The sequence below is a fragment of the Hypanus sabinus genome, chromosome 30, assembly GCF_030144855.1.
Source record: "Hypanus sabinus isolate sHypSab1 chromosome 30, sHypSab1.hap1, whole genome shotgun sequence".
Taxonomy (NCBI): Eukaryota; Metazoa; Chordata; class Chondrichthyes; order Myliobatiformes; family Dasyatidae; genus Hypanus; species Hypanus sabinus.
The window spans coordinates 8380217-8404136 of record NC_082735.1 but is presented as its reverse complement, the minus strand read 5'-3'; the positions used below and the strand labels follow the sequence as shown (position 1 = coordinate 8404136).

At 47.9% G+C, this 23920-nt stretch overlaps 1 protein-coding gene across 3 annotated transcripts in view; it reads right to left on the bottom strand.

Annotated features, from left to right (window-relative positions):
* Positions 1 to 23920, bottom strand: part of LOC132383386 (potassium voltage-gated channel subfamily KQT member 4-like) — a 414661-nt gene that overhangs the window by 208339 nt on the left and 182402 nt on the right. For 2 of the 3 annotated variants that reach the window (XM_059954283.1, XM_059954282.1), the window contains exons 9-10: positions 4008 to 4225; positions 2256 to 2358 (exon numbers count right to left, since the gene is read on the bottom strand). In XM_059954283.1, coding sequence (XP_059810266.1) covers positions 2256 to 2358; positions 4008 to 4225 — 321 coding nt within the window. The remainder of the gene's footprint in view (positions 1 to 2255; positions 2359 to 4007; positions 4226 to 23920) is intronic. The other variant, XM_059954281.1, reaches the window with a different exon arrangement.

Genomic DNA, 23920 nt, shown 5'->3' with positions numbered 1-23920 from the left:
GTCCGTATTCAGGGTCAGTGTAACACAGGGAGGGTGGGTCCGTACTCAGGATCAGTGTGACACAGGGAGGGTGGGTCTGTACTCAGGGTCAGTGTAACACAGGGAGGGTGGGTCTGTACTCAGGGTCAGTGTAACACAGAGAGGGTCTGTCTGTACTCAGGGTCAGTGTAACAGGGAGGCTGGGTCTGTCTGTACTCAGGGTCAGTGTAACACAGGGAGGGTGGGTCTGTACTCAGGGTCAGTGTAACACAGGGAGGGTGGGTCTGTACTCAGGGTCAGTGTAACACAGGGAGGGTGGGTCTGTACTCAGGGTCAGTGTAACACAGGGAGGGTCTGTCTGTACTCAGGGTCAGTGTAACACAGAGGGGGTGGGTCCGTATTCAGGGTCAGTGTAACACAGGGAGGGTGGGTCCGTACTCAGGATCAGTGTGACACAGGGAGGGTGGGTCTGTACTCAGGGTCAGTGTAACACAGGGAGGGTGGGTCTGTACTCAGGGTCAGTGTAACACAGAGAGGGTCTGTCTGTACTCAGGGTCAGTGTAACAGGGAGGCTGGGTCTGTCTGTACTCAGGGTCAGTGTAACACAGGGAGGGTGGGTCTGTACTCAGGGTCAGTGTAACACAGGGAGGGTCTGTCTGTACTCAGGGTCAGTGTAATACAGGGAGGGTGGGTCTGTACTCAGGGTCAGTGTAACACAGGGAGGGTCTGTCCGTACTCAGGGTCAGTGTGACACAGGGAGGGTGGGTCTGTACTCGGTCAGTGTAACAGGGAGGCTGGGTCTGTCTGTACTCAGGGTCAGTGTAACACAGGGAGGGTGGGTCTGTACTCAGGGTCAGTGTAACACAGGGTGGGTCTGTCTGTACTCAGGGTCAGTGTAACACAGAGAGGGTCTGTCTGTACTCAGGGTCAGTGTAACAGGGAGGCTGGGTCTGTCTGTACTCAGGGTCAGTGTAACACAGGGAGGGTGGGTCTGTACTCAGGGTCAGTGTAACACAGGGAGGGTCTGTCTGTACTCAGGGTCAGTGTAATACAGGGAGGGTGGGTCTTTACTCAGGGTCAGTGTAACACAGGGAGGGTCTGTCCGTACTCAGGGTCAGTGTGACACAGGGAGGGTGGGTCTGTACTCGGTCAGTGTAACAGGGAGGCTGGGTCTGTCTGTACTCAGGGTCAGTGTAACACAGGGAGGGTGGGTCTGTACTCAGGGTCAGTGTAACACAGGGTGGGTCTGTCTGTACTCAGGGTCAGTGTAACACAGGGAGGGTCTGTCTGTACTCAGGGTCACTGTAACAAAGGGAGGGTCTGTCTGTACTCAGGGTCAGTGTAACACAAGGAGGCTGGGTTTGTATCAGAGATGACACAATATTAAAACACACCAACCCTAAGCATGTGTCTTTGGAATGTGGGAGGAACGTTCTGCCTCATGCAGTCACAGAGACAGAGTCAAGCAGAGACTTTAAGTCGTGATCTTACAGCTGGTTGCTGTGGAGTTGTTTATTAACTTATTGAGGTACAGTGTGGAATGGGCCCGTCCAGCCGTCTGTGCCTCGCCACCCAGACATCTCCGGTTTAACCCTGGCCTAATCACAGGTCAATTTCCAATGACCAGTTAACCTACCAACCGTGGAGAGTGGGAGGAGACCCACGCTGTCGCGGGGAGAACGTACAAATTCTTACAGACAGTGGCGGGAATGAACCCAGCTTGCCTGCGTTGTAAAGCGTTGAGCTAACCACTGCGCTAGCGTGCTGCCCCTCTCTTTCTTCCACTTGGACATTAATTCCACAGCAGCAGTCTTCCACATGACATGGAGACCATTCCCCTCAACACAATGCTTCGGGGGCTTTTCCCCCACCCTGGACAATTTGGGGCGCCATAGTGGTACAGCCATCCTGATCCGGGGTGTTGTCTGTGTGGGGTTTTCACACTCTCCCTCCAACTGTGAGGATTGCCCCACCGCATTCCGCTCTCCCACCACATCCCAAAGAGGGCAGGTTGCCCCTAGTGTATGGGAGAGTGGTACAGTGAGGCAGAGGCGATGGAGGAGAACAAATTGGGACTAGAGTGAATAGATGGTTGATGGCCAGCACAGAATCAGTGGGCCGAAGGGCCTGTTTTGAAGTAGAATGACTTTAAGAGTCTACTTCATGAGGCTAAAGCAGCATCTGACATCGATCAGACTGCTCCTTGGCTGTGATAAACGTATCTTTATGGAAGCATAAGCCTGTCCTGCACGTCGCGTCCCCTCTACCGCACTAACCTGATGGCCCGGATCAGTGTTTTCACAATTGGCTTGGCCTCTTCCATGCTGATGTCACAGTGAAAGGCCTTCTCGTCGTAGTTGTCGTCTCCCAGGTTCTCAGCTGCAGTCAAAAACGAACAATTGGGTTGTTAGATTCAACCAGCCCTTGTTTCCGGGGGCAGGGCAAATATCACAGTGGAGTAAGACCCCCTACCCTCCCACCCCCCAGCACAGAGCTGCTTGCGGGCAACACTTGGGAACGGCTCTTGTTCCTACCTTTGGGCAACAGTTTGAGGGCTTGTTGGGAAAGGACTTCTGACAGTCATAGAGCCATAGCGCACTACAGCACAGGAACAGGCCTTTCAGCCCCTCTAGTCCATGCTGAACAGCTATTCTGTTCTGTTTCATCGACCTGCACCTGAACCATCCACGTACCTATCCAAATTTCTCATTAATGCTGGAATCAAAACCAGACATACTGCGTCCGCTGGCAGCTTGTTCCACACTGTTAGCAGCCTCTGAGTTTAGAGCTTCCCCTCATGTTCCCCTAAATATTTCACCTTTCACCCTTAACCCATGACTTCTAGTCTCACCCAACCTCAGTGGAAAAAGCCTGCTGTCAGGTGTCAGGTCTGATGCTACACCAACAGGGTACCTCATGATTTCCTCTGAGTTAGGGAAGTGGTGCCCTTTGGACTCCTAGAGCTGGCCAGGCCTCTCACTGACCTCCAACAGCAGAGGCTGGTGGTGCTTGAGTGTTGAATAAGTTAAAGCAGGCTTCGATCTGACTGGGGACCTCACTGCGTGAACCTCAATCAGCTGGCTTGGCTAGTGGTTGCGAAGTGGCCGTGCGTGTAGCAGTCTTAAGTTTACACGTCCCAAGATCGAGAGGCACTTCAGCAGTGCACTGGGAAGGAGATAATGTCTGCCCTGGCCCCTCCTTGTGGAGATCTGATTCACAATAACAGAAAATGCTGGAAACATTCAGCAGGTCAGACAGCATCCGTGAAGAGCGGGCAAAATTAATGCATCAGGTCAAAGATTGTCTATCATACTCTCCGACGATAGGCCTTTGGCCTGAAAATAAGTTCTGTTTCTCTGCCCACAGGTGCTTCTGGACGTGTTGAGGCCTCCAGCATTTTCTGCCACGTATAGTTTCTCTGGCCTTCATCTCTTTATGTGACATCTCTGTCCTTTATCATGTAGGTACCCTCAGTAGGTATTGGCATTCCCAGCCCTTTCAATTCTTGGAAGAAAATGCCACAAACAAGCATTGTCCAGAGTTAACCTCAGACCTGAGATTTGTGTGCAGTGGAATTTTGGATAAAATGTGTGTGTTGTGCATAATGTTGAGAACTGTGTGTAAAATTGTGAGTTGTGTATGACTGGAGTTGTATGCAGTGATGGGAGTAATAGGTTACATTGGGAGGTGTGTGTAATGGGAATTATGTGTAATGAGGGTGATGTGTAATATGAGTCATATGTAATGTGAGGAGTGTGTAATGGAAAGTATATGCCATGGGGAGGTGTGTAATGGGAAGAGTGCACTGTTGGAAACCATGAGGTCTAGAAATGGGGTTCCTTCCCTTCCTCGTTCCCCAGCTCGGTCTGTCATGCACTCTGTAAAAGCAGGGCCAGACCACTCGGGCCCTCTGGGCAGCACCCAGCTCCCTCCCGAGTGGCCTTGCAGGCTGCCCAGATCGGGAGCAGCAGGGACCGACGTCGGTGAGATCGGAGCTCCGCACTGAATGGCGGAACCTTGCTCCTTACTTTCCACCGTGGCTCTGGGCTTCAGGCGGAGAGATGCTCGGAAGCGAGTTCTGTCGTTGAAGCTCCAGCTCTTCTGCACCTTGGTGGGGCTGACCTGCGTCGCGTTCTCTGTACTGGGACACCGCTGGATACTGGGGGCAGACGTTTGCTTGTTCCTTATACTCTGAATCCTCGGACTGTTCATCTTCATTCTGTCTCGGAATCCTAACCTCTGGCTACTGAAACAAGGCAGGAGAAAGTGTGAAGAGCTCTGCATCATTTGGTATTGTTACCCAACAGACAGCCAATGCTGTCAAAAAGATACTGAAAGTAGATTTATACCACACATGGAAACCAAAGTATCTTTGGAACATGGATACCCGCTTCCCGAAGATCCAGGAGTCTACCCAGAGAGCAAGACACTCACCTCATCATCAGTATCCCATACTATCTGGCTATTTATGATTTGTAACCTTGCATTTAGTACTGTATATGGAAGACTTATCGGGACGTTTTTTTTAGCTTTCAGTATCCTCACTGTTGACTGTTAGGTACCTTTACCACAGAGGTAATAATATTTACTCATTCTCAGTGGAGAATGAGACCAATCAGCCCATCAAGTAGAGCAATCCTATCTATCTTACTCTCTTTCTCTCACATATCCTTCAACTCGCCTCCAGTTCCCTCACACTAGGGGACAACTTACACTGGGCAATTGACTGCCTGACACGCACGTCCTTAGGATGTGGCAGGAAATGGTGCATTCCCTCAGGATACTCCGTGGTCACAGGGGGAGCGTGCAAACTCCTCGAAGACAGAGCCCCTTGTGCTGCCAGGCAGCACCATTACCCGCGTGCCTCCGTGTTACCCTCACAGTCCTCGAACCTTTGTGTTCCTTTCAGATCCCAAGCCCAATCATTTTCCAAGCAGGAAAACTCTGCGACATTATCTTTCTACTGGTCTCAAAGATTACAAAATAACTTGAGCTACATTTCTAAACCACACATGCTATGACAAAAAGTGTGCACAGATATTTATGACATGTGGTATAAATAGGATACGCTCTGGGCTGCAGTGAGCTGGGATTGATCTCCCAGGATGGTATTAAGTGATTTGCTCACGAGCTTCTCTTTGCTACACAAGGCACTTCTCCAAATACACTGAAGCCCAGATTATTTCCTTGCATAAATTGTAACATTAAGATTTACTCAATCAGTCCAATTCTCATACTTGGTGAAGAGGAGGACGGAAGGAAGCAGGCTCTGCCCAGTCTAGTACGGGCCAGTCAAAGGGAAGTTACATTGCTGGGGATTTAAAATGAATCAAGCATGCAGATGCCACGGAGCAGAAGATCATTCAGACAAATGCTAACCAGGGCAAGGAGCCTCGGCTGTCTGCAGGAAGAGTGAGAGACTGAGTCGATCAGAGGTACAGGAACCTGGAGGGTAAGCATGAAGGGAAAACCAGGAGGGAGAGCAACCACGAGGAACTCTGCAGATGCTGGAAATTCAATCAACACACACAAAACGCTGGTGGAACACAGCAGGCCAGGCAGCATCTATAGGAAGAAGCACTGTCGACGTTTCGGGCCGAGACCCTTCGTCAGGACTAACTGAAAGGAAAGATAGTAAGAGATTTGAAAGTAGTGGGGTGAGAGGGAAATGTGAAATGATAGGAGAAGACCAGAGGGGGTGGGATGAAGCTAAGAGCTGGAAAGGTGATTGGTGAAAGGGATACAGAGCTGGAGAAGGGAAAGGGAGGGGAGGCCTCAGGAGAAAGAAAGTTTGGGGGGGGGGAGAGAAACACCAGAGGGAGATGGAGAACAGGCAAACAACTAAATATATCAGGGATGGGGTAAGAAGGGGAGGAGGGGCATTAACGGAAGTTAGAGAAGTCAATGTTCATGCCATCAGGTTGGAGGCTACCCAGCCGGTATATAAGGTGTTGTTCCTCCAACCTGAGTGTGGCTTCATCTTGACAGTAGAGAAGGCCATGGATAGTCATATCAGAATGGGAATGGGACGTGGAATTAAAATGTGTGGCCACTGGGAGATCCTGCTTTCTCTGGCGGACCGAGCGTAGGTGTTCAGCGAAACGGTCTCCCAGTCTGCGTCGGGTCTCACCAATATATAAAAGGCCGCACCGGGAGCACCCGCAGAGTGACACTGTGGTACATTTCTGAGTCTTTCCATGGGCCGGGATGTGCAGCCTTGATCATACCACGCACTGTAAGAGAAGCTTACAATCCAGGAGATAAAGTCTTAGTCACCCAGGAGAATCTGTGCTCAGCTTTTCCTCAAGCCTTTACTGCGATGGAGATGTGGAAACATACCCTTTGGCTCATTGGGCCCATGTGAACCACTAAGCACACTGTTCTAACGCCAGTTTGTGACCTAGTGTAAGGGAGCGAGCCTGCCAAGTTCCACACAGTTCAATGTCAGGAGTCCGCACACTTGCTCGTCTGACCGGTGACGGTGTGGACCAGCGTCAGACTGAACTTTGTGAAAGGGCAGAGAATGCTTAATTCAACCTTGTGACAGGTGACAGCAGTCATGGGAGCGGACATCCCACTGCACAGGGAAACAGTGAGCAAGGAACAACCCACACCCACCCCATAGCAGCTCTGAGGCAAACACATGTATACACACACACACACACACACACACACACACGCACACATACTGGTCATATCATAAACAGGCACTGACATCCTGTCTGACAGCTCCTGCAAGTCTCTGCCAGTTTCCAGACAGCAATGACCCACTGTAGGCACTGGTTCAGTGGCAGAGTCAAATGGGCTCCCTGGCACTGAGCCAATGTCAGATCCCTGTGGATGGCAGCATTCCCATATCCAATCTCCTTCAGTCACCGATATCCGCAGTCTGCCGGATACCATTTGGATTGTCAAATAGGCTTCTGTCCCCCCCCCCCCCCCCCCACTGCAGTCCCGTCTTCCATGTACACCCAGTTCTTCGGAGGAAAGTTTCACACCCTTGTGCCTGCCATTCTCAGTCCTGGCACGGTGCCTGGTGAAGTTAACATGGGACCGCAGACACAGGGACCCAGGAGAAACAGAGAGTTAATGGCCAACTCCACAGACAGCAAAGTCGGTTCAGTTTTGCCCTGAAGGAGCCGAGTGAGGATTACAAAGGACTACCTACAAACAGAGACAGGGGAGCACAGGAATGGGCTGCTGTCTGGCCTGTGTGAGACGGATGGAATGTCGAACAGCTTGACTCAACTCTGCAGCCCCTCCCAGCGGAGCTCGGACAGGCAGCCCACCCCGGACGTTGCAGACCCGGGCAAAGTGCCGTGTCCGATGCCAGAAGCCACTGACTGGTCAGCAGCTAGCGGAGATGGGCTGGTGGACTTCAGAGTGGAACTAGAAATGGAATTGGCTATTACTGTTGCATGTGCTGAGGTACGGTGAAAAGCTTGTCTTGCAACAGATCAAACCACTACAGCATGCATTACGGTAGAACAAGGTAAAACACCAATGGTGCAGAATAAAGTGTAAACAGCAGCAAAGGTTAACAATAGGGTGCAAGATCTTAATGAGGGACTGTAGGTTGCAAAGTCGAGAGTCCAACTTGTCATAGTAGAGGACTATTTAGTGATCTTCTCACAGCATGGTGGTATGTGCTTCCTAGCTTTTCTGTCCCAACGCCTGTCCTCAGAGGTCATCAGTGACTTTCTGGGGTGCAGTGTCAGTGTGTCTCTGGGCTGTGTCCCTGACCTTCTCCCTCAGGGAGAAATCATCTCACTACTGCACCAACAGGGTCCCGGCTGCACCAGCCTATCAAGACTATGGAGTCATCCCAACGACATCCCCCACATCTACAATCTCAGTCAGAGCCATGGGAAGGAGCACCGAGGGGGGATTTGTGTGCAAGACAGGCATGATTAGATGCCAACAGCCTCAGACTTGGTGACTGGTACAGAAGGGATTAGTGACATGCCGGAGGGGGGGGGCAGTGGATTTGGCTTTCTGATCATCTGAGTGGAAGGAACAGCTTCTTCCTGTTTGTCCTCGAGGCAAAACCAAAGAGATGACGATTGACTCCAGGAAGAAGAAGATGGAAGTCCTTGAGTAAGGCCTCATGAGGGGAAGGGAGATGGAGAGGGCCAGTAACTTTAAATTTCTTTGTGTTAACATGTCACAGGTCCAGCACACAAGTGCACCACAAAGAAGGTGCAACAGCACATCTCCTTTCGTGTGTAGATTTGGCAAACCTCTCTAGGTGCATAGAGGAGTGTGTTCAGACTGCTTACATCACAGATCGTCATGGGAACTTCTCTAGGTCATAGAAGAGTGTGTTCAGACTGCTTGCATCACAGATCGTCATGGGAACTTCTCTAGGTCATAGAAGAGTGTGTTCAGACTGCTTGCATCACAGATCGTCATGGGAACTTCTCTAGGTCATAGAAGAGTGTGTTCAGACTGCTTACATCACAGATCGTCATGGAAACTTCTCTAGGTCATAGAAGAGTGTGTTCAGACTGCTTGCATCACAGATCGTCATGGGAACTTCTCTAGGTCATAGAAGAGTGTGTTCAGACTGCTTACATCACAGATCGTCATGGAAACTTCTCTAGGTCATAGAAGAGTGTGTTCAGACTGCTTGTATCACAGATCGTCATGGGAACTTCTCTAGGTCATAGAAGAGTGTGTTCAGACTGCTTGCATCACAGATCGTCATGGAAACTTCTCTAGGTCATAGAAGAGTGTGTTCAGACTGCTTGCATCACAGATCGTCATGGAAACTTCTCTAGGTCATAGAGGAGTGTGTTCAGACTGCTTGTATCACAGATCGTCATGGAAACTTCTCTAGGTCATAGAAGAGTGTGTTCAGACTGCTTGCATCACAGATCGTCATGGAAACTTCTCTAGGTCATAGAAGAGTGTGTTCAGACTGCTTGCATCACAGATCGTCATGGAAACTTCTCTAGGTCATAGAAGAGTGTGTTCAGACTGCTTGTATCACAGATCGTCATGGGAACTTCTCTAGGTCATAGAAGAGTGTGTTCAGACTGTTTGTATCACAGATCGTCATGGGAACTTCTCTAGGTCATAGAAGAGTGTGTTCAGACTGTTTCACAGATCGTCATGGAAACTTCTCTAGGTCATAGAGGAGTGTGTTTAGACTGCTTGCATCACAGATCGTCATGGAAACTTCTCTAGGTCATAGAGGAGTGTGTTTAGACTGCTTGTATCACAGATCGTCATGGAAACTTCTCTAGGTCATAGAGGAGTGTGTTCAGACTGTTTGCATCACAGATCGTCATGGAAACTTCTCTAGGTCATAGAGGAGTGTGTTTAGACTGCTTACATCACAGATCGTCATGGAAACACCAATCCCCAGAAATAGAAAAAACCCACACAAAGTGGTGGACAATAAGCTCGCTTCTCGCTACCACTATTGGGCAACAGATATAAGAGCCTGAGGTCCCACACCACCAGGATAACGACCAGCATCTACTACCCTCCACCCATCATGCTCCCGAACGGGTGTGGATAACTTCACTCACCACAACTCTGAACTGATGCCGACGTTCACAGATTCTGAGAACTCGCGTTCTCTCTATTGTCCTGAATCTGCATAATTTGCTTTCTTTGGCACACTGGTTGCTTGTCAGTCTTTGTTTATGTACAGTCTTTTTGTGAATTCTATTGTCTTCCTTTAATTTCCTGTAAATGCCTGGTCTCATTCTCAAGGTAGTATATAGGAACATATACTGTATGTCCAGCATGTTGATTATAAATTTTCCTTCGAACTTTGACAGAGCAATGGTGAACGATGGATCCAGGCGCTCCAGCTGAAGATATTGTGAGAGAGGCCACCCAGCTTTGTCTCCTAGCTGAGTTATCCGAAGTTTTCCCCTGTGCTGGGGGGAGAGGTTGCTGGATGATAGAACACCAGGTAGTCTTGGCCAGCACTGGGCTGTACGGAGAGGCACAGTGACCTCAAGTGGAGTAAGATGAAGAACTCTTCAAGGTTTAGAGCTGTTGTTAAGCTGCCCACAACCTGACCTGAGGTGTACAGGTGTTGGAAAATCTTCACTAAGTAAGGAAGGACGTCCTTCACTGCAGCATGCAGATCACGGGTCTGGCAGCTGGGAGGTGGGGGTGACTCTACAGCCATGCATGCGTGCTGGGGCTCATCTCAATGAAAGGCCCCAGAACCCTTGCAAGATGATCCCAGTAACTTTATGCCCCTTGGTTCTCAGAGACTCCCGGTGGGTAGGACTTACCAACAGGATGCCTCTGCTTTGAGGCAGAGATGCCTGGATCTGCTTCTAGAATCCTGTCACTTAAGGCCCACTGATATGACAACAGGAGCAGGCAGAAGAATCTTTCAGAACTGTCCAAACCTTTTGCAGAGAATGTCACTGCAAGATCCACTCCAAATCTGGTCAAGCAATAGTTTCAGGAATTGTCCCTAAGCTGGGCACCTGCTTCCCTGTCCACGGCCCACACTGCTCCCTGGTAAGATAAAACAGACTAGTGACCGCACAGTCTACTCTTTATGTCCTTGTTCATTATTGTCTATCTGCACTGCACTTTCTTCGTAGGTGTAACACTTTATTCTGCTTTCTGCTATTGGTTTCCCTTGTACTACCACAATACACTGATAAGATGAAATGATCTGTATGGACGGCTGGCAAAACGAAGTTTTTCACTGTGCATTGGTTTACAGCATGTGACAATAACAAACTAATTAATAATAGAATAATAAACAATGGTAAACTGATTTACCAATTTAATGATAGTATCTGCGTGGAGGAGAGGCAGCTGCGTATTTTCCAAAGACTGATATGTTCAAACTGTCCATTATGTGGACACCACCACATGCCAGTTGCATTGAACACAACTCGTACTTTGAGATCATTACTGTTTTTAGAGAAAATTTAACACTTCTGTGAATCTAGGTGCAGGTAAAAATAGCCCAAGTGAATAGCAAGGGTTGGATTTCCATTATTCACATAAAAGCAGGGACGGCCCATAAATAAGCATTGACCAGGGCTTTATCACTGGAGGCTGATGGCAGGTAGATAGTTTATAATGGATAGTTATCAAATGTGAGAAAGGGAGTTGGTCTAGTGTAAGGCAAGACTGGCAGGATTAAGGAGCCTTGGGTAATGAGGTTATTAAGGATCTAGTCAGGAAAAAGAAAGTGGCATTTATCAAGTACAGGCAGCTGGGAGCAAACACATCCTTTGAGATGTATCAGGGCTGTAGGAATACATCTCAATGAAATTAGAAGGGGAAAATAAGATCATGAGAGAGAAAGGTGAATATGTAAAAATGCTGTGTTTATTAGGGGCAAGCAGGCAGCTAGGAAGAGAGTAGTTCCCCTCTCCCTTAAGGATCAGAGTGGTAATCCATCAATGAAACACCAGGAAATAGGTGATAACTTGTCTATACTGTATTTACCTTGAACAAAGACATGGAAGCTCATGAGTGCAGCAAGTGGAGCAGTGATATCCTGGAGCCTATCAAGATCACAAAGGAAGAGGTGTTGGAGTTCCTGAGAAGCGTGAAGACGGATAAATCTGTGTCCTGACTTGATGCACCTGAGAAAGTTATGCAAAGCAAAAGAAGCAACTGCTGCGGCTTTGGCAGATATTTGTTATATTTTACTTGGCCAAGTTTGAGGTAACGGAAGATGTCTCGATAGCTAATGTTGTGTATTTAAGTAACAAGTGCGCCAGAGATAAACCAGGAAACTCCAGGCCAGTGAAACTTCTACAAGTGGTGGAAAAGATATTGGAAGGGATTCTAAGGGACAGGATTTACTTGCTTTAGAAAAGTCAAGGACTAATAACAGACAGTTAGCGCGGATTTGTGTCTGGGAAATTACTTTCACAAATTTCATTGAGTTTTTTGAAAAAGTGACCAAGAGGATTGATGAGGGCAGGGTAGTAGAGGTTATCCACATAGATTAACCTTTGACAAGGTTGGGCTTACTAGGAATGACCCAGGGTGAGTTAGCAAACTGCATGTAGAATTGACTTGGTGGTAGGAGGTCGTGGAAAGTTTATCCTCAGATTTGTAGATCTGTAATCACTGTTGTGCTGGGTCCTCTTGTTAGTTGTCCCATGTATTAACAATTTGATTGAGAACGTAGGTGGCATAATTAATAGGTTTCCAAATGACATCAAAACTGTTGGTGTAGTTGACAGTGATTAAGGTTGTCTCTAAGATTACAAGATATTGATAAACTGGGAAAAAGAAAAAGGGAAAGAGATCATGAACAAAGCAGATGAGCTTGGAGTGTGGATCAGCACTTGGAGCTATGATGCTGTGGCCATTACCGAGACGGATGGTGCAGGGGCAGGAATGGCTAGTTAGAGTGCCGGCTTTAGATGGTTCAGAAAGGACAGGGAGGGAGGCAAAAGAGGTGGGGGCGTGGCACTGGTGATCAGAGGTACTGTCACGGCTGCAGAAAAGGAGCAAGACATGGAAGGATTGTCTATGGAGTCTCTGTGGGTGGAAGTTAGGAACAGGAAGGGGGTCAATAACTCTACAGGGTGTTTTTTATAGATCATCCAATAGTAACAGGGACATCGAGGAGCAGATAGGGAGACAGATTCTGAAAAGTTGTAATAATAACAGGGTTGTTGTGATGGGAGATTTTAATTTCCCTAATTTTGATTGGCACCTCCCTAGAGCAAGAGGCTTAGATGGGGTTGAGTTTGTTAGGTGTGTTCATGAAGGTTTCCTGACACAATATGTAGATAAGCCTACAAGAGGAGAGGCTGTACTTGATCTGGTATTGGGAAATGAACCTGGTCAGGTGTCAGGTCTCTCAGTGAGAGAGCATTTTGGAGACAGTGATCACAATTCTATCTCCTTTACCATAGCATTGGAAAGGGATAGGAGCAGACAAGTCAGGAAACTGTTTAGTTAGAGTAAGGGGAAATATGAGGCCATCAGGCAGAAACTTAGAAGCATAAATTGGGTGCAGATGTTCTCAGGGAAATGCACGCCAGAACTGTGACGAATGTTCAGGGGATATTTGTGTGGAGTTCTGCATAGGTACATTCCAATGAGACAGGGAAAGGATGGTAGGGTACAGGAACCATGGTGTACAAAGGCTGTTGAAAATCTAGTCAAAAAGAAATCAAAAGCTTACGAAAGGTTCAAAAAACTAGGTAATGGTAGCGATCTAGAAAATTCTAAGGCTAGCAGGAAGGAGCTTAAGAATGAAAAATGGAGAGCCAGAAGGGGCCATGAGAAGGCCTTGGTGAGCAGGATTAAGAAAAACCCCAAGGTATTCTACAAGTATGTGAAGAGCAAGAGGAGAAGACATGAGAGAATAGGACCAATCAAGTGTGACAGTGGAAAAGTGTGTATAGAACCGGAGGAGGTAGTGGAGGTACTTAATGAGTACTTTGTTTCAGTATTCACTATGGAAAAGGATCTTGGTGATTGTAGGGTTGATTACAGTGGACTGAAAAGCGTGAGCATATAGACATTAAGAAAGAGGATGTGCTGGAGCTTTTGCAAAGTATCAAGTTGGATAAGTCATTGGGACCGGACGAGATATACCACAAACTACAGTGGGAGGAGATTACTGAGCCCCTGGCATCATCAGTGGGGACAGGAGAGGTTCTAGAGGATTGGAGGGTTGCGGATGTTGTTCCCTTATTCAAGAAAGGGAGTAGGGATAGCCCAGGAAATTATAGACCAGTGAGTCTTACTTCAGTGGTTGGTAAGGTGATGGAAAAGATCCTGAGGCAGGATTTATGAACACTTGGAGAGGTATAATATGATTAGGAATAGTCAGCATTAGTAAGGCAGTAATAGTCAGTAAGGCAAGTCGTGCCTTACGAGCCTGATTGAATTTTTTGAGGATGTGACTAAACGCATTGATGAAGGTAGAACAGTAGATGTAGCGTATATGGATTTCAGCAAGGCATTTGATAAGATACCTCATGCAAGGCTTATTGAGAAAGTAAAGAGGCATGGGATCCAAGGGGACATTGCTTTGTGGATCCTGAACTGGCTTGCCCACAGAAGGCAAAGAGTGGTTGTAGATGGGCCACATTCTGCATGGAGGTCAGTGACCAGTGGTGAGCCTCAGGGATCTGTTTTGGGACTCCTTCTCTTCATGAGTTTTATAAGTGACCTGGAGAAGGAAGTGGAAGGATGGGTTAGTAAATTTGCTGATGGCACAAAGGGTGGGGGTGTTGTGGATAGTGTGGAGGGCTGTCAGATGTTACAGCGGGACATTGATAGAATGCAAAACTGGGATGAGAAGTGGCAGATGGAGTTCAACCCAGATAAGTGTGAAGTGGTTCATTTTGGTAGGTCAAATATGATGGCAGAATAGAGTATTAATGGTAAGATTCTTGGTAGTGTGGAGGATCAGAGGGATCTTGGGGTCCGAGTCCATAGGACACTCAAAGCTGTTGTGCAGGTTGACTCTGTGGTTAAGAAGGCATACGGTGTATTGGCCTTCATCGACCATGGTATTGAGTTTAGGAGCCAGGAGGTAACATTACAGCTATATAGGACCCTGGTCAGACCCCACTTGGAGTACTGTGCTCAGTTCTAGTCACCTTACTACAGGAAGGATGTGGAAACCATAGGAAGGGTGCAGAGGAGATTTACAAGGCTGTTGCCTAGATTGGGGAGCATGCCTTATGAGAATAGGTTGAGTGAACTCGGCCTTTTCTCCTTGGAGCGATGGAGGATGAGAAGTAACCTGGTAGAGGTGTACAAGATGATGAGAGGCATTGATTGTGTGGATAGTCAGAGGCTTTTTCCCAGGGCTGAAATGGCTAAGAGGAGAGGACACTGTTTTCAGGTGCTTGGAAGTAGGTAGAAAGGAGAAGTCAGGGGTGCATACATACATGCAGATGAAAGTGGGCTGAGAACTGGCAGATGGAGTTCAACCTGGAGAAGTTTGAAGTGGTACACTTTGGAAAGACAAACCCCAAGGCAGAGTACAAAGTAAATGGCAGGATACTTGGTAGTGTGGAGGAGCAGAGGGATCTGGGGGAACATGTCCACAGATCCCTGAAAGTTGCCTCACAGGTAGATAGGGTAGTTAAGAAAGCTTATGAAGTGTTAGCTTTCATAAGTCGAGGGATAGAGTTTAAGAGACCCGGGGTAATGATGCAGCTCTATAAAACTCTAGTTAGGCCACACTTGGAGTACTGTGTCCAGTTCTGGTTGCCTCACTATAGGAAGGATGTGGAAGCATTGGAAAGGGTACAGAGGAGAATTACCAGGATGCTACCTGGTTTAGAGAGTATGCATTATGATCAGAGATTAAGGGAGTTAGGGTTTTACTCCTTGAAGAGGAGGATGAGAGGAGACATGATAGAGGTATACAAGATATTAAGAGGAATAGATAGAGTGTACAGCCAGTGCCTCTTCCCCAGGGCACCACTGCTCAGTACAAGAGGACATGGCTTTAAGGTAAGGGGAGGGAAGTTCAAGGGGGATATTAGAGGAAGGTTTTTCACTCAGAGTGGTTGGTGTGTGGAATGCACTGCCTGAGTCAGTGGTGGAGGCAGATACACTAATGAAATTTAAGAGACTACTAGACAGGCATATGGAGGAATTTAAGGTGGGGGGTTATATGGGAGGCAGGGTTTGAGGGTCAGCACAACACTGTGGGCCAAAGGGCCTGTACTGCGCTGTACTGTTCTATGTTCTACGTAAGTTTTTTACACAGAGAGTGGTGAGTGCGTGGAATGGGCTGCCGGCAATGGTGGTGGAGGCAGATACGATAGGGTCTTTTAAGAGACTCCTGGACAGGTACATGGAGCTTAGAAAAATAGAGAGTTGTGGGTAACCCTAGGAAATTTCTAAAGTAAGTACATGTTCGGCACAGCTTTGTGGGCCGAAGGACCAGTATTGTGCTGTAGGGTTTCTATATTTCTATGTTTTTAAGGGAACGGCAAATGGAATTTACCTTGGACAGTTGTAAGGTGATGCATTTTTGGAAGTTAAACCTGGGAATGGGAATGAAATACAGGACCCAGTGGAGAATTGTTAAACAGCGAGACCTTGGTTACGAGTACACAGACGTTTGAAAATGGGATCACCAGTGGAGAAGGTGATGAGAAAGTTACATGGCATGCTCACCTACAGTGGCCATTGCACTGGGTACAAGAGTTGGTACAAAACGTTAGCAATACCGAGCTTGCAGCGTAGTGTGCAGCTCCGTTTACCAATAGCTTAGATGAAAGGACTGGCAATAAAATCAGAACAACTGGTTGTACAGGGAAGGGGAGAAGTTAATAGAAAATATGCCACTAACTCCAGGCTGAGTTCCTCTGTCCTACTCCCCTTGAGATTGAGACTGAGAAGTTTGGCTCATTGACTGCAAACACGTTTCCCTGGGAAACCTTGTTGACTGGCAGCACATCTATCACCCTACGCACCCTTTTTCTCCACCACCAGCCCAGCGGCTGCTGTGTGAACCATCTGGGGGATGAACTGCCACTTGGACACCAGAGTCGTGTGACATCGAATGATTAAAGTCACATGAGATAGAGCTGTAGAGAAATAGAGCAATGCAGCACAGATACAAAATAACTATTTTTTTTCTTAATTAGTCTACAAACTTGGTAAATTCAAAGTTTAATCTCATTACAAAGTATCCTTGAGAGGGTGGTAGAAGGTTATTTTGACGATACCTCTCAAACATGGAACTTCTAATACCTAATGCAAATATTGGCAGCTGGGTCTTGGGAACACCACTGTTCTTGGTGCTCCTCCAAGACTTGACACACTATCTAGACTTAGAAGATCAACACCCTTCCTTAATCTATTGCTGGAACTTTCCAAACCAACACTGCGTCCATGGCAGAAGGTGGCTCAACACTGCCCCCTCAAGGATACTTTGGGAATTCTGACTCTATTCAATATTCACCATACAAGATTGTTTATTGTTATTCTTCAGTACACGAGTGTAAAGGAGAAGAAAATGACTGTTATTCCAGATCCAATACAGCATAAAGAACACAATAGAAATAACAAAAGCACAATAAACAACATGATTGACATCTCCTACAAATTATGGTGAGACTATAGGTTGCTAGTTTTGTAAAGGGACAATTTAAGAGAAGTTTGACCATAAGACATAGGAGCAGAAGTTTAGATAGGTACATGGATAGCAGGAGTTTGGAGGGACATGGTCTAGGTGCAGGTAGATGGATCTGGGCAGAAGACTGGGTCAGCATCAATTAACAGAAACACACACAAAATTCTGGTGGAACGCAGCAGGCCAGACAGCATCTACAGGGAGAAGCGCTGTCGACTTTTCGGGCCGAGACCCTTCGTCAGGACTAACCGAAAGGAAGGATAGTAAGAGATTTGAAAGTCGTGGGGGGAGGGGGGGATGCAAATTGATAGGAGAAGACCGGAGGGGGTGGGATGAAGCTAAGAGCTGGAAAGGTGATTGGCGAAAGTGATACAGAGCTAGAGAAGGGAAAGGATCATGGGACAGGAGGCCTCAGGAGAAAGGGGGGGTGGAAGCACCAGAGGGAGATGGAGAACAGGCAAACAACTAAATATGTCGGGGATGGGGTAAGAAGGGGAAGAGGGGCATTAACGGAAGTTAGCATCAATTAGATGGGTGGAAGGGACAGCTTTTGTGCTGTAGTGCTGTATGACTTGATGACTGTCTTAATGAAATTAAGAAATAAATAGTTAATCTCCTGCTGCATTAAATGTTCAGATTCACAGAACAACTTGCAGCCAGGTAAAGTTGGTTCTCATTGGCTGATTGGAGAGCCAATGGGTATGGCAGGTAACATCATGAGGTGGGGGGGGGGGTGGAGAAAGTCCCTGAAATGCTATTCGTGGGAAGGAGGGAATGGCTGGAGTTGGAAAAGAGACAGACTCATTTTAACTCCGCAGAGCTGATGAGAAGTTCAAGGTTAAAGTTGCGTTGCTGGTCATAAGCGGGTGAGGCAGAGCTTGGCTGAGTCAGGACAGACGCTGGGGGTGAGCGGCTGGGGAACTGAAGCTGTAGACCTGCTTGGTGAGCAGTGTAGCAGAATGTGAAATGTAACTCAGTGGGACGAGTGGCAAAGGTCACAAGAGAAGGCAGGTTTTGTGAATATTTATGAAGTTGCTAATTAACACTGTACACAATTCTAGCCGACCACAGTGTGCAACCTGCCGTTTCATCTGCAAGTTGTGTGTGCCCGTGGCAGGGCTGGTATCACAAGCTCTGCCACAGAGTAGTGGCACCACTTGTAATGCGGTGAGCTCCACACAGGTGTTTATGAGGGAAAACCTGCTGAATTAAATAAGCCATTGATAATTTAGGAAAAATTATTCTCCAAGAGATTCATTTGCAGTTGCTAAGAGCTACAACAAGGAGATGAGGAGAACTTCATCCTTGTTGTATCATTTAAATACATCACGGTTTTCCTGCATCCTACCACCTTCCTTATCCTGTCCTCTGTAACCAGGATACTGGATTGTATAAAACATGTTGCTGTCATGCCACATGATCTAATTTCAATCTGACCCCGAGGAGATCATGCAGGAGATCGTTGCTGGTTCAAACCTGATCAAAACTGGACCAATCATGTCTGTACATGATTCACATTCGCATATCTGACGTTGACCCAAGATCAGGGGAACACCAAGTGAGATCACTATTCGTAAGGTGTGCGGTTCAATGGCACCAACTTAAACTGGACAGACGGTTCCACTCTGAATCGGCCTCAGTACACTGGAGCACAAGTTAGTTGAAGAGTTATACTCACTTCAGGAGTGAAACAAGTAGCACATCTCCAGAGAAGGCTGTAGCTTTCTGTTCTTACTGGAATTTAGAAGAATGTGGGGGGGGGGGGATCTCATTGAAACCTACTGAATGTTGAAAGGACTAGGTAGGGTAGGTAGGGTGGATGTGGAGAGGATGTTTCCTGTGGTGGGGATATCCAGAACTAGAAAGAGGCCACTCTTTTGAACAGAGGTAAGGAGGAATTTTTTAGTCAGAAAGTGGTGAATCTGTGGAATGCTCTGCCACAGACTGCGGTGGAGGCCAAGTCTGTGAGTATATTTAAGGCGGAAGTTGATCGTTTCCTGATCGTTCAGGGCATCAATGGACATGGTGAGAAGGCAGGCGTATGGGGTTGAGTGGGATCCGGGATCAGCCGTGATGGAATGGCAGAGCAGACTCGATGGGCTGAATGGCCTAATTCTGCTCCGATGTCTTATGGTCTTATTACTGGAAATGGACTGCCCACTCAGGGTGGGTCAGGGGCTTGCAGCTTTGCACATAGTCACGACCGTCGGTGGACAGCCTTCATCAGGAAGCTTTCTGAGACCTTATTTAATGAGGACCGGGGGCTCTGGTTCCCCAAATGCCTCACGACTAAGGGATGTGCCATTCTGCAGGAAGACCTTCCTCTCGGGCTGCTCTGCCCAGAGAAACTTGACCCCCGGTTTCCGTGGCCCCCGATCTCCCCGAGAAACTGCTGCTGATCGTCATTCCTCAGAAAGTGCTGCTTCGGAGGGTTCTCATGAAAATAAATATTTGCCCCTTTGGGCTTCACTGAGGAACACTGACCCCGCTGACTCTGTGATTAGCCAGCAGCACCAGCTTCCCGGGGGTGACGCAGGACCACAGGAATTCCTCCTCAGAACACGAACCCTCCAATGAAGAGGAAAGGATACCACAGTGGTGGATCAGGGGATGAACTTTGTCACAATCGACGTCAGGTTCCCGGGCAGCTTGTGGGACCCCTTTATCCTGAGAGGCACTGCCCAGGGCTGGACATGGATTCTGGGAGGCTGAGGCTGCCACCTCCCGCGAAGGACCTTCACCCCCGCGATCTCCCCGGCCACACCAGAGGAACACAAACACAAGAGTCGCGAATTTCCTCAGGCTCCACTGGGACAGACCGCAGGGATCCTGGCCAGCGCCTGCCCACGTGTGCCACGCAGGTTGTCCAGCTGGAGAAGAGGAGTGAGGAGTTTCTGGGGCTGAGGGCCAGGAGATGGAGCCTGGAGAACAGCATCAAGAAAGGAGGGAGACAACAGGATGTGGACAGCTGTTCTTGACCATGCTGTAACACTGTATTTGACCATTTGGACCAACCCAAAATGATCCCCTACGTCCACCTCCACCTCCAGGCACTGCTTTCACCCTTTTCTCAACTCATTAAGAGCCTCGTCCCTGCCTCAGTGAGCTACCTACCCCTATTCTGTTTCTCCCTCCCTCCAAACCCTGTGCTCACTGACTTACATTTGCCCAGTTAAGCAAGACATTACTTTTAAAACTTCTCACCCAGCTCATGTGCTCTCCATTCCCTCAGCCACTCCCTACCTCGGTATCTTCATCAGGCATCAAGCCACTTCAGGGCTCCCTGCACACCTGCAGTTCCAGTCTGGCATCCACCCTGACTTTCACCTCTCAGCCCAGGCAGCTGGCAAGCTCTGAAAGTTCTTCCCAAAACTGCTCCGCCTCATTTGAGAGGCTCTTTATTCAAACTTTCAGCCACCCATCCTGAAGTTCATTATCACATCTTATACCACTGTACGTCACCACGGAAAAGGTGCTAGGAGTACATTCAGCCCATCCTAGGCTTCCTTGCTCTCCCGCCATCAACCCAATCCACTTTGATTTAGGCTAGTTGCCCATCGTCACCATTCCCAGGAGGCAGCGTTCCCTCTGGCTACATCCCCAAGTAAGTTATTTACAGTGAAAGTCACAGCAGGTTACTGGCTGGGATTAAACTTCAACTCTGTTGTTGGCTCACTGGCAGAAGTGGGTTGGGCACAAATGTCTAAGCTCAGGTCTAAGAGCTCCAGCTGCAGCCTGTGATTCCAGGAGACAGATCGATTTACTTGTGTCCTCGCACCACCAGTGGTGCTTCTTAAAAAAAGGAACTTCATTACATCAGCAAATGCATCAGGACGGTCTACCAGCTAGAAAGTCCTGGCGTCACTTTGCCAAAGGAGCCAAGTTCTATTGCTGGCATGGAGGATAGCAGACAGGTGGGAAGGGGATCTGGTAGGACCATAGGGACGTGTGGTGAGGAGACTGGTACCGCACCAGGCCAAGGACCTGGAGACAGGTGAAGGGGGTTTGGGGCAGAAAACGACAATTGATCAGAGAGGGATGAGAGAAAGTTAAGAAATGTTGTGATGTTGGGGGTGTTAGGGAAAAATTAAAAAGATCACAAGGAGCATTAATTAAATCAGGAGCTGGCCTTGTGTCAATCTGACAAACTGCATAGATCATGCTGGTGACATCAGACAGGCGTTACACTAGAGCTGGTCTTCACATCTCATACACACAGAGCTGGGATTAAACTGCAGGGAATCCCAGAGAGTCAGCAGAGGAGTAAACCCATCACCCCTACTCAGCCTACGTTAAAAAGTTTAACGACTAATTTTAAATACCCGTCTCTATTGATAAGAGTTTTTTAATGCCTGATTAACTGCTTTATCAATCTGCTCTGCCACTTTCACTGTCCACACCTCCAGGTCCCTCTGCTGCTGAAAGTATTCTTTACTCAATATCACTTCTTCTCACTTTCGGCCTGGAATATTGACTATTTCCCTTCATGCCGCTCGAAGAAGATGGCGCCAGCGAAGAACGCGACCACGGCCGACATTCTCCAGACGGGTCACGAAACCTTTACATCTTCCTTTTGTTCCCAATGTGGTTTTGCTACCGTTGGAACCTGGGATCTACGTTCTGGTGGTGTGCTTTCAGGCTGATCTGGCACTTTGCTGTTTCTGAGAGGGTCCCGTGAGGTTTCGCGCCTGGAGATGGGGCATAGGCCCACTTCTCACTAATCTCGCCGATCAAACGATTGAAATCATCACGGAGTGAGCGGAATGTGAGCAGGTTGCAGCGCCGTCTACCAGCCTCTTGTCCGCTGCTGCTGGAGGAAGGTGTCTGTGAGTGATGGTCTCCCCCACCTCTCTCAGTGCTTCTGGAGGAAAATCCCTCCAGTCAAATATCCCCTCTCCCTCTGGCTTGCTGCTCGACTGTGCTGGAGCCCTGGTCTGGGGCAAGGTTTAATCAATGCAGTCTGTGGACTGGACTCCGTAGTTCACGTTACCATGTGTTTCTGGCTCCTGGTCGCTCCATCTTCTTTGCTGCGATTTTGATTGGGGAGGCCGAGGGATGGTGGGCGACACACACTGAGTTCAATATGCCTGGACGTTCTGTGTTTTCCCTTGGTTCAATTTGTATTTTTTTTTCACACACGCGCGTGCGTGTTTGTGTATGTGTGTGTGTGGGGGGGGTGGTGGAATGGTTTGAATTATTTTCCTATAACGGGTTCCAGGGCTTTCTTTGTTTCCTGGCCGGCAGCGGGAAGACGAATCTCAGGGCTGTATACCGCACACAGACCTTGATAATAAATGTACTTTGAACTTTGAGAATGCACCACCTAATGTTTCTCCGGGGAGGGGGAGGGGCATCAATATTCACATTCCTCCAGTCTGGGAAAAACACTGAGCCCGTTTCACACCCGTGCTATCTATGCCTTGAGCTTCAACGTTCGGCGAAGAAGCCGCTCATGCGGTACCTTATGAAAAACTGCCTGGGAGTCCATGTGCACAGCATCAGCTGTAGCAGTAAAGTTCAAGTTGCTACAACTTACAATAAGCATTGCAATGGAAGAATAGTGAGGGAGCAATCATTCCAGAAACCTGATGGCAGAGGGGAAGAAGCTGATCCTAAAATGCTCTTATCACAGAGGTTAAATGAATCGGCTTGGGCCCATTTTGAACACTTCTCACTCTCCTGCCAACCAAAGCCTCATCATTAAAAAAAAGAGCCATCACATCCCCGTCTCCCACTTAGAGGCGGCAGAGTAAGAAACAGAAACAGGAGGGACCTTGGGAACCTGGAGCTGGTTAGTGTGGGATTAAAGGAGGGTGAATCAGTTAGTGGTTTGGTTATCAGATAGAGAAACCCATTACCCATGCAGGAACCAGGCATAAATCATCATTTTGTATCAAGCATCTAAGGGGTCCACCTAATGGAGAGCAGGCTAGTCTCCAATGCGAGCTGATGCGAGGGAGCCCGGGACTGAGGCAGAAGGGTTCATGCAGATTCGGGGAGCTGGCATTCCAAAGATCATGTGACCCATCCCAGTTCTCGATACCTCAGTTTCCGAGTGCTCTGAATCCGGAAGAAATTCTTTTTACTACTAAAGAGCTTACTAGGAGTCAAGAAGAAGATAAAAGTATAAAGTTATTGCACATATTAGGGGATTAAATAAATAAAGCAGTTGCTGTGTTATTGTCCAAAATATATAGACCTGCTGGTCGAAGATTCCTTTTATCTACAAGTCATGGGTTAGTTGTACACCAGAGTCACCAGTTAGTAATTAGTTTGAATGCCAGCTTATTTCATTATTAGGTAAGCAGAAATGAGCTGCAATGAAGCTGATTGTTATACAAATCATTTCACTGGGGTTACAGATGTAATGATTCACAGTGGGGGCCAGACTAGGGAGACGTGGAGAGACTCTACCCCCTGCTGCTGAAAGCGAGTACTGCACTGGGCTTGGACCAACGAGCCTGGTTCTCATTGCTCTGAGGAGCTGCGTCCTACAGAAAGAGCACCTCTTACGTCAAGCGTTCCAGGCTGAAGTATCACAACCTTTACCACATTGTGGGAGAGGTACAGAGTCCGGGAACCAGTACAAATGTGTGCTGCATTTGGACATTTTCCACTGCACGTTAATGGGGTGGAAAAGGGGGCAGGAAGAGGAGCACTGTTTCACACAGTCCACCACTAAAAGCCTCAGCTAGGCCAAAAACATTGGTTTAAAATGTGTGTTACCTGGTGGCCCTCGCAGAGGCTGCTGGTCCCATGATGGTTTGGTCTGTGATGGATCGGTGTTTTTTGAGTTTTGTTGGGAAGGACTTTGGCAGGGATTGGTAGATCCAATGTCCAAGGTCAGGCAGGGGGAAATAGGAACCTGTT